The sequence below is a fragment of the Dendrobium catenatum genome, unplaced genomic scaffold, assembly GCF_001605985.2.
Source record: "Dendrobium catenatum unplaced genomic scaffold, ASM160598v2 fragScaff_scaffold_1644, whole genome shotgun sequence".
NCBI classification, from domain to species: Eukaryota; Viridiplantae; Streptophyta; class Magnoliopsida; order Asparagales; family Orchidaceae; genus Dendrobium; species Dendrobium catenatum.
Genome location: NW_021320106.1, coordinates 1,077,898 through 1,088,538, shown reverse-complemented (window position 1 = coordinate 1,088,538; position 10,641 = coordinate 1,077,898). Strand labels below are relative to the sequence as shown.

Here is a 10,641-nt window from a genome sequence, read left to right as displayed (position 1 = left end):
CCCCCCAAAAAAAAAATAAAATAAAAAATAAAAACAAAATTCATTTCTTGGGGATTTGGAATGCCAAGTTCTCTTTGGATGGCAAAAGTCAATGCCACCTAGTCACTCTATAGTGGTATATATTTCAATTTTTTGGGTTTTAATGCTTTTTCCAATAAACTACAACAACATCAATCTTTTATTCCACTATGTGGGGTTGGCTACATGAATCCTTTTTCTCTATTGTGTCATGTTAAGAGTCAAATTCTCATTTAAGTCTAATAAAGAAATGTCATTTCTAATTTTTTTTAACCAAGTTTTTTTTTTTTAGGTCTGCCTCTATCTTTCTTAACATAACATCAGCCAAATCTAACACATCTAATCTCCTATTTGGTTATCGGTAGGCCGTCGCTTTTATGTGACCAAACCATCTAAGGCGACTCTCTCTAATCTTATCTTTTGCTAGAGCTACTCCAATCTTTTCATGTATATTGTCGTATCGTATCCTGTCACTCTGCAACACTTAACTTAATATTATGCTGCTCATCTAGTGGCCAATATTCTGCACCATAAAGCATTGCATGTCTCACCACCATCTTATGGAATTATCGCTTAAGTTTGAGAGGGACTTTTATATCACTTAAGCCTGATGCATTCCTTCACTTCAACCATCCAAATTTGAATTTTACTAATAATATCCCCATTTATTTAACCATCACACTGAACGATAGCCTTTTGCAATGGGGGTATTTTTTATGATTTTTGAATTGTGATTCTTAGATTTGTAATTTATTCTTGTTATTTATTATATTTGATTTAGATGAGAATTTGACTTTTATCAGGACACAATGACAAAAAAGGATTCATGTAGCCGATCCCACGTAGTAGGACAAAGGCTTGATGTTGTTGTTGTTATTGTTATTTATTATATTTGATTTAGATGTCTGATGATTGTAAAGCGAAGTTTTTATTTTATATCATGTATAAATATTACTCGTCCAACTTTTTGTTTGAGCCTTTCAAGAATTGTCGTGTATTAAGTGTGTTTCTTCCGAGTGTCTGTGTAACTTATTTTTTTAATCCATCTTTGCTTAAAATGCAAGCCCTAGACAGGAACACATGTCAGAAGATTGAAAAACTGAAAAAAACTAGTCTAGGTGAAATGATGATGATTATTATTTTGATTTTGATTATCTGTCTAATGCTAGTGCTTATTCTGAACTGGTTTTTACAGATTTACTGATGTGCCAAAAGATTGAGATTCATAAAGCTGATTATTGATCATATATGCTAATTGTTCCTGACTATTTCTGTAGTTCAAGCTCTGCAAGGTCCGTTCTGTCCAATTTGGACAGAAAGGAATTCCATATCTGAACACCTATGATGGACGAACAATTCGCTATCCAGATCCTCTCATCAAGGCCAACGACACCATTAAGCTCGACCTCGAGGCTAATAAGATAGTCGACTTCATCAAATTTGATGTCGGCAATGTCGTAATGGTTACTGGTGGAAGGAACAGAGGTCGGGTTGGAGTGATCAAGAGCAGGGAGAAGCATAAGGGTACCTTTGAGACAATTCACGTCCAGGATGCTTCAGGCCACGAGTTTGCTACTCGCCTTGGCAATGTCTTCACCATTGGAAAGGGCACAAAGCCATGGATTTCCCTTCCGAAGGGCAAAGGCATTAAGCTATCCATCATTGAGGAGGCCAGAAAGCGCCTTGCTGCTGCTGCTTCAGCTGCCACTGCCTGATTGTAGGTCTGTTACCTTTTTTTTTGTAGCAAAAGAAGAAACTAAGTGACCCAAGCTGTTTTTCTTTCTTCTGCCTTTGAGTATTTGCTGAAACAGAACCGTATAGGTATTTCTCTCATGCTTTGTCTATGTTCAATTGATGCTTTCTTTATGACAATTTTCAATTATTTTGGTTTTCATTTAGAATGTATTGGCCGTTTAAGTAGGTCTATCTTGTTTTATATGATTAGGAGAGTTATTGAGATTGTTTTCTTCTTAGTTTCATTAAATCATGCATTTGAGGTTACCCTTTTGTGAGAAGTGATGATCTAAGGTTTCTGTTGGAGTCTCTTGTTTAGGTGGTTTAGAGTAAATTGCAATTTTTTATTTACAATTTTGCCATGCATATTAATTTAGTAGTCTATAATATGGTCACATTGTGAAAAAATTATAGTACTATGCTTTACAGTCTTTAATATGAATGCATTAGTGATTGGAAAATTGAAAATAAGCTTGGTCACATAATGTTGTTGTCATGTAATGATTAGGTAAATATTTGCTTAACTTGATTGGAGAAGTATTTATTGGCTCATTTATAGCTAAAATTGGAAAATGACTTGTATTTCATGCTTATTTTAAGCTTGACAATGAACTCTAATATTTCCATGTATTGTGGAGGTATGGATGTTGTTGATTTGTCTATTGATCTCATGAAAATAGAACTTAAATAGGCCATATAGGAGGATTGTAATTTTTTGTAGAAATGATTGTAAAATTATTATGAACAAAATAATTTTTTTTTAAGTTATAAAAAGTAATTTTCCAGCACAAATATTTTGAAAGCAATAAAAACTAGCGGTTAAATAAAGCTATGTTTGCGATTTCAAAAATCAAGCATTAAGAAAGTTGCCTCAAATAAAGTCTTAGGGCCATTGATTCTTCAATGCCTTAACCTTAATTGAGTCTGCTTTTTTGCCTTAATAATTCTTTCAATTATAATGAGTTGGAGATTAAAGAAGGCTATGATGAAGGGAAGGAGATTAGAGAGGAAGAGTAGGAAATAAGATGATATAGAAGCATAATTATATCTTAGGAAGTAACCATGTATTTTGAAATACTAATTGAAGACATTTAAAAATATTTAGACATCTCAATTTTGACAACCTCCTTTTTTATCCTCATGACCTTTCTCTCTTCCTCCATAATGCCCTTATTTTCATCCTAATCTTTGTCCTTAAAACTTCTCATTAGAGTCCCCAACAGACAATCATCCTCAGGGAAGAGAAGATTCAGCAAAAATTAAGGCATTAAAGAATCTCATGTTGAATTTGTCCCATCATGAAGTTACTAAAGCCAAATGGAAGATTTAACTCCATCGGGCTTAGCTTGGTTGGTGGACGAGCCTGGTTGGGTACCCCCAACCAATGTTCGATTCCTTTCTCAAACGGTGCTACTCCTTAAGTGGGGAGAAAATAAATGCGTTGTCCGAAAATTGTGGAGCTGGTTGCCGATAGGCCCGCCGAGGGATTAGTTACTCCTGCAAGTGGCTCCTCTATGGGGGTGCAGTTGGTAGACTTATACAAAGTTTGTTCTGAATAAAATCTATATGATCTATATGATGATAATAAAAGGCTACGAGAGATGATGCATCTATATATTTATTTTAAACATTATTACTGAAGCATGATTGAAATAATGATATTTAATGAGCATCTCTAATAATATAAATGAGTGAAAAGATTCTTGAGTTAATATGACATGTTTTCAAAATGCTGATATTACATTGAGAGGAAATTTTTCTCAAACAATCTCTAAGCTAGTGAAATCTTTCAGGCAGGATACTACTAAAATGATATTTTAAGAAAATAAATAAATCATTGACAATATATTTTGAATTTATTATGTTACTTGTATATTTTTGAACATGGATTCTATTAAACTTCATGAACTAACCTTCAACCAAGTATTATCATGAGGTTAATTTATTTATTAAAAAAAAAAATAAAAAAATAGTTTTAGATATAGGGGGTTCATTTCATTAATTGTAAATTAAAGTTCAGGAGAGATTAAAGTTTTGTTTGGGACAGCTTTAGAGTTTAGACCACTATTTTTTTCAGCTATCAATGGATTTTTGTATTAATAAATTGTTTTACAAAGCATTAAAAAAATCGTCTCAAACGATTTTTTAAGCAGTTTTTTAGTACATAAATTTTTTTTCAAAAAATATTTTTACTAAAAAATAGCTTTGAAAAAAAAAAAAGTAAGAAAACTATCTAAAACTAAGCCTAAGATGAAATTAATGCATATTCATATAGCCCTTAGAAATTAAATTACATAAGTCTCTGGTCCCCTACATTGCTTCTCTATTAAGATTCTTAGACAAATCTAGCTTTACTCTTGCCTCTCTGGATCCAACAAATCTCTCTTTTTAGCTGATTAAACCTTCATTTCACATTCAATGCTTACAAGACTCCAAGTCAGCTTTGTACTTCTTTATTAAAGGAATCATTAATTATAATATTAGCTCACTGTTCTCTTATTTTTATTTAATTTATGATTGATTAAGTGGTTTAATGATGGCAATAACTAACACCATCATCAAAATCTAATAGAATATAATCAATAGACAATTTTTTTAATTAAGATAACTTACAATTTCAGAAGGATTAAAAATGATTGGAACACTAAACCCTAATTCTGCAAACAAGATCCATTGAAAGAAATTTTCATTAGAGTTCATATTATAATATGTATATTTTTTATGTATTCAGAAGTAATAACTTATTAGTTGATTCCTTTTATATATATTTGTATGTATGTATAAGATTTAGGGTTCGTTTGGGATGATTTTCTTACTGCTTCTTAAAACCGCTTTTTAGTACTAAAGTTAAAATTTTTGTACTTGAAAGCTTCTTTAAAAAGCAGTAAAAAAAACTGTCCCAAACGAGGTTTTAGTTTGGGATGTCTTTCTTACTGCTTTTTAAAGTAGAATTCTACTAAAAAATTTCTTGAACTAAAAGTTTTTGTTTTAAAAAATTATTTTAGAAAGCAGTAAGAAAGCCGTCTCAAATGAAGCCTAAATTGTATAAATATGATTGAATTTATGAGTAAAAAGAGTTCATATAATTATAATTTAAGTTAAATACAATCTCATTAAAGCTTTGCAATCCATGAAAAGTAAGAAAAGCATGAAAAGCATCTTTCTCTTAAAGGAACTCCATAATTTATGCATATTTCATTAGTTAGGTCAAACAAACAAAATAATCATAAAAATGTCACTCTAAAGTTGGAAGGTGGCCCATGAACCATGGTGGGTGGTGTGATTGGTATCATAGCCAATGGCCTCCTTCCAAATTAAAAAAAAAAAAAATCAATAAAAATGAATCATAGCCATAGTTATCAGAATGAATGAAACCAAATCAATGATTCAGTGGTTTTTTTTAGGATATTGATCTAATTTTCCACTTGACCTAAGAGAATTTGAGCCATTGGTTCTAAAAAGATAGATGGAAGGTTTTCATCCACCCATTTGGAGTAGTTTTAGATGATTATAAGGTAAGGTAATCTTTGAAAATGGTTAATTTAATTTAACTTTATAGTTTGATCATTAATATTTAAAAAAAATAAAAATTTGCTTCTTTTATGAAGAATATAATCATCAAATTAATAAAATTATCATTATATTTTTCATAAAATATATTACAAATATACGCATAGCCTATCTTAATATGTTGAATGGGAGTTTTGATTTCATTATAGAGATAATGAGTTCGTAGCTTTGAAAAATATTACAAATCAAATGATATTTTGTTAGTTAATAATCATATTATATGTTGGTTTATCATAAATTTTTTTTGAGGTTTCTAAGTTTTTTTTTTTAATTTGTTGTATTTGGAAATTGAAACATGAATGGGAAATGTTGCTAATTTTGATAGTTTTATTGGTTCTTTCTTAGGGATTTAAGTCATATTTTCTACCACTTTGTTAAGCAAGAAAATGCTTCAAATACTAATTTAAAAATCTAAATTGCAAAACAAATAATTCAAAATTATAAATTTCTGTAAATATCTAATTTTAAAGCTTATAATAACATAGTCTCTTACATAAGTTAAAATACTAATTTTGTTTAAATTTATTAAAATATTTTTCAAAATATTGTCATACCACTTATATGTGTATTGTACATATAATCAATCGATCGATTGTAAATATGATTAGCCGATCATGCATGTGATTGAAATTATGTATATGATTATATAGTTGCTGAAAAGTTATCTTAAGCTATTGCAACTAGGGGTGCAAACGAGTCGAGTCGAGCTCGAGTCAGGGGGTGTTCGAGTCGAGCCTGACAATCAAAACCCGAGCTCGAGCTCAAAATCCGAGCTCAGCCAACGAGTCGATCAGCCCAATGTCCGAGCTCGAGCACTTTTAACGTTCGAGCTCAAACTCGTGTTCGAGCTCGACTCGCGAGCTTGATAAGCTCGGCTCGTCGAGCCCATTAACGAGTCGAGCACGAGCCTGCTTGACTCGGTTGCACCCCTAATTGCAACTAGCTTTTATAGAATCTCTAAAAGATCCCAAAAAAGATTATTGTCACTAGTTTTTATAGAACTTTACTTTCTTTGAGCTAAACTGCGTAAATTGACTATTAAGGTTTTGTTTGGGATAACTTTATTACTAATTCTTAAAGCAGTCTTTTAGAACAAAAATTAAATTTTTTGTGCTTGAATGTCGCTTTAAGAAAGCAGTAAGAAAACCGTCCCAAATAAAATATAAAGTTTCATTTGTGACCGCTTTTAGTTTTCTATTTATACTTTTCAAAGTTTTTTTTTCAACCACAATTTTAATATACTGTTCAAACAGTAAATGCTGTCATCCAAACGTACATTATTTTTTATTGACTTTTTTTTTCTAATACAAAAGATGTCGAAAAACTATTCCAAATAAAGCCGCGTTATTGCATGTCAAGAGAATTTTTTGTTCTCCCATGAATAAGTAATTTAATGGATGTATTATCCCTTGAAAAGTATTTCTCACCAACATAATTAGTTGTCAAGCACTTTTAAATTTATGATCGTCTCTTTTAAAAGGGTCTGTTTGAGACGAATGCATCTTTTTATAAGGATGGTTAAAAAATTATTATGCGTGAACGAAGTTTTTTGAAAATCTGTAAAAAAAACAGCTTCATAACACATAAAATTCCTGAAAGCGCCGAAAAAGCAGTCGTCAATTATGACTTGTAAATCTAAGCAGTGAGAGAATTATCCCAAATAGACTCTTAAGGTTTTGTTTGGGATGACTTTTTTACTATTTCTTAAAGCTCATTTCTAATTAAAAATTAAAAATTTATACTAAAAAACAACTTTAGGAAGCTATACAAAAGCCATCCCAAACGAAACCTAAGACTATAAATATAAAGCTGTTGAAGAGTCATTTTAATTTTTAAAGAAGAATCATATAATTAATTGATTGAGAAGAATTTATTATTAGCACATAAATCTTGATAATAATCTTTTATTGATATAAAAAATATCAATCAAGTGTTTCAGATCAGAATGGAAAATCACAGGCTTTAAACCTGCAAAGTTAAAAGAGTTTTTTTTTTCTCTGAAATCTCCTCATGAATTTCTAAATTCGGCCATCCACCTTTGCTTTTGCGTTGAAGAGGATCTTTGAGAAGTAAGAGAGATGATGATGATGATGAAAAGGCCAATGCTTAGCTATCACTTTCTCAGAAAGAAAGAGGAGATCATAGAAGTTGTTTCATGTAAACTGGTACACCATTATATATACTAGAAAGCTTCTCTAAGAGTTGAGATAACTAGGAGGCTAAAACACCTAGAATAGAGAACACACAAATTCTTCTTAGATCGAATGAATGTAGGGTTTTCATTCATTTTTACTGTTTTTTAAAATAGCTTTTTAGTATAAAAATTTCTAAAATTTTTATACTAGATAACTACTTAAGAAAGCAGTAAAAAAACTGTCCCAAACAAAATCTATATTTCAATTGATTAATTGTTCTCATTGACAAATTTAAATATTTAAAATAGAAAACGAGTTTGATTTGATAAACAATGTGATAAGCAAGCCCACATATCGCTTCATGCTTCCACTACTCTGCCACAGTAACAGAGACCTTTTTCCTGACTATAAATCTTCACCGTTAATGTTCAACTGATCCATCTCTACCGTTCAAGTGCTGTCATGCTCTTGATTATATAGCTTGTAACAGCAACGCAAAAGCCAAGGAGAAGAAATGCTTTTCACTGTTCATTCTCTCGTTCTTTCTTCTATGCTTCTTGTCTTGTGCTCATTCTGTTTTAGATTGAAGATATTCAGTTGAAGCAAAGTTCACATGGTATCAGAGCAGGTTTAGTGCCTTGCGGCTTTATTTCGTTTTCTTCTCCAAGCAATGGAAAACCCTTCTCAATCTTCCACATCTTCTCAAACTTCCTCGACTATCAAAATGGGCGATGTTCCTATTCCGCCTCAGTTAAAATTTCTCATGACAAATGTGAAATCAGTACTCAATATTTAGCTTACAGCCGAAAATTATCCGCTGTGGAAGTCGCAGATTCTGAAACTGTTCACTGCGAATGGATTCGAAGGTTTTTTGGATGGTTCTTGTGTCAAACCTCCTAAACTTATTACCTTTGCTACTGATCTTCAACCAAATCCTGAATATTACTCTTGGTTACTTATTCATCAGAATTTAGCCGCTGTTTTTTATTCGATCATTTCTACTACCTTTCTTCCTTACATTTTGTCACTGGATTCCTGTTGTGAAATTTGGCAAACCATTGAGCGCCGCCTGCAGGCTACCAATCGCTCAAGGATTCTTCAACTGAAGAATGAATTAAATCACATTTCCATGAAAGACAAAACCATGATGCAGTATTTATCTGAAATTAAAGGCAAGGTCGACGCGATAGGTTCTTCTGGTTCCCCATTGTCTTCCGATGACATTATAATGTATACCCTCAATGGCTTACCCAGCGCCTATCAGGGTTTTAAAATTGCGATAAGAACTAATTTGAATCCAATAAGTTTGGATGATTTCTACGCACTTCTTTGTAGCGAAGAAATCAATTTAGCGGCTGAATCTGTACGCGAATTATCTCTGTCATCGGAACCTCTACAGGCATTAACAGCTCAACGTGGTCGCTCGCGCGGCCGTGGTTATCGTGGAAGGAACACGTCTCGACCTCCTCGCAGACGAACTAATGCATCCCGAAGTACTCCGTCCGCAGCTTCACCTGTGGAATGTCAAATTTGCGGCAAGTATGGTCATTCAGCTGTTAAGTGCTGGTACCGTGGTGATTTCACCTATCAATCTCCTACTTCTGCTTATTCCGCTGAGGTTCCACCATCGTCTTTCGATTGGTTACTTGACACAGGAGCTACTGCACATCTCACGGCTGATTCAAACCAGATGTACAATGTCCGACCGTATAAGGGTGATAAGCAGGTCATGGTTGGTAATGGGGATCTTCTCCCAATAACTCATACTGGTCAAGGTTTATTACCCACTCCTAGCCGTAAGCTTCATCTTTCTCCTCTTCATCTTGTTCCCCATTTAACCAAAAATTTAATTTCTGTCAAACGTCTTACTACGGATAATTCCTGTACTGTTACGTTTGATTCTAATGATTATCGTATTCAGGACCCGAAGAACAACCAAACTCTCCTTCACGGTCCTACTTCTCGAGGACTCTATCCTCTTCAAACTAAGCAAGGCCGTTCTCGGGTCGAATCTACCTTTTCAGCCATTAGCTCAAACACTCAACTCTTGCATCGACGTCTTGGTCATCCGTCTCATCCTGTTCTTCTACAGCTCCCGAAATATTGTGATCGTTCCTTATGTTTGTCTTTGTCGTCCACTAGTCAATGTAACACTTGTGATCGTTCTAAAAGTCACAAGTTACCGTTTGTTGCTTCTTTATCTAGATCTCCTAATGTTTTAGATTTAATACATAGCAATGTATGGGGTCCATCCCCCTTTCTATCAATACATGGTTTTAAATATTATGTATTGTTTGTGGATGACTTCTCTCGCTATACTTGGCTATATCCATTAAAAGAAAAATCTGATGTTGCAACTATTTTTCTTCAGTTTAAACGTTTAGTTGAAAATCAATTCAATAAACGCATCAAATGCTTGAGCTCTGATGGTGGAGGAGAATATGTATCTAAAACCTTTCAATCTCTTTTATCTCAATGTGGCATTCTTCATCAAATTACGTGTCCTTATACTCCTGAACAAAACGGTGTTGCGGAGCGCAAACACCTTCAGATTCTTGAGACCACACGAACCTTACTTCTTGATGCAAACTTACCCAATCAATTTTGGGTTCATGCTGTGACTACTGCTGTGTTCTTAATCAATCGGATGCCCCCTCTTTCCAAACAACACAAATCTCCCATCCACCGTTTGTATTCCAAACCTCCTGATTATACCACGTTCAAAGTATTTGGTTGTCTTTGTTATCCATTTCTTCCTTCTCTTGCTTCAACCAAATTTCACCCAAGATCCTTACCTTGTGTATTTATTGGGTATGCCCCCAATGCAAAAGGATTTTACTGTTTTAACATTGATTCTGGCAAAATATTCACATCTCGTCATGTGAAGTTTGTTGAAACAATTTTTCCTTTTACTCAACTGTTAACAAAACCTGCTCCACCGTCCCCTACTGTGCTCACTTATACACCTCCTACACTTCTTGTCCCAAGTATTATTCAAAACTCGTCTCCTACAGCAATGTCTCTGTCATCTCCACGAGCAAATGCATCTGCGTCTCTACCTAAAACTCCTCAGAGTTTGCTGCAACCAACTCTCCCTCCTTCACTATCCCGTGAACCATCTTCTCCTGGCAGTTCTTTTATGCCTAACAATTCCTCACATTCTCCTCCAATTACATCCTCATCA

At 33.4% G+C, this 10,641-nt stretch overlaps 1 protein-coding gene across 1 annotated transcript in view; it reads left to right on the top strand.

The window, feature by feature from the left end:
• Positions 1-1,935, top strand: part of LOC110109487 (40S ribosomal protein S4-3) — a 6,472-nt gene extending 4,537 nt beyond the window's left edge. The window contains exon 5 of the mRNA XM_020840574.2: positions 1,296-1,935. Within this exon, the coding sequence (XP_020696233.1) occupies positions 1,296-1,733 (438 nt within the window). The 3' untranslated portion in view covers positions 1,734-1,935. The remainder of the gene's footprint in view (positions 1-1,295) is intronic.
• Positions 1,936-10,641: the final 8,706 nt, after the last annotated feature.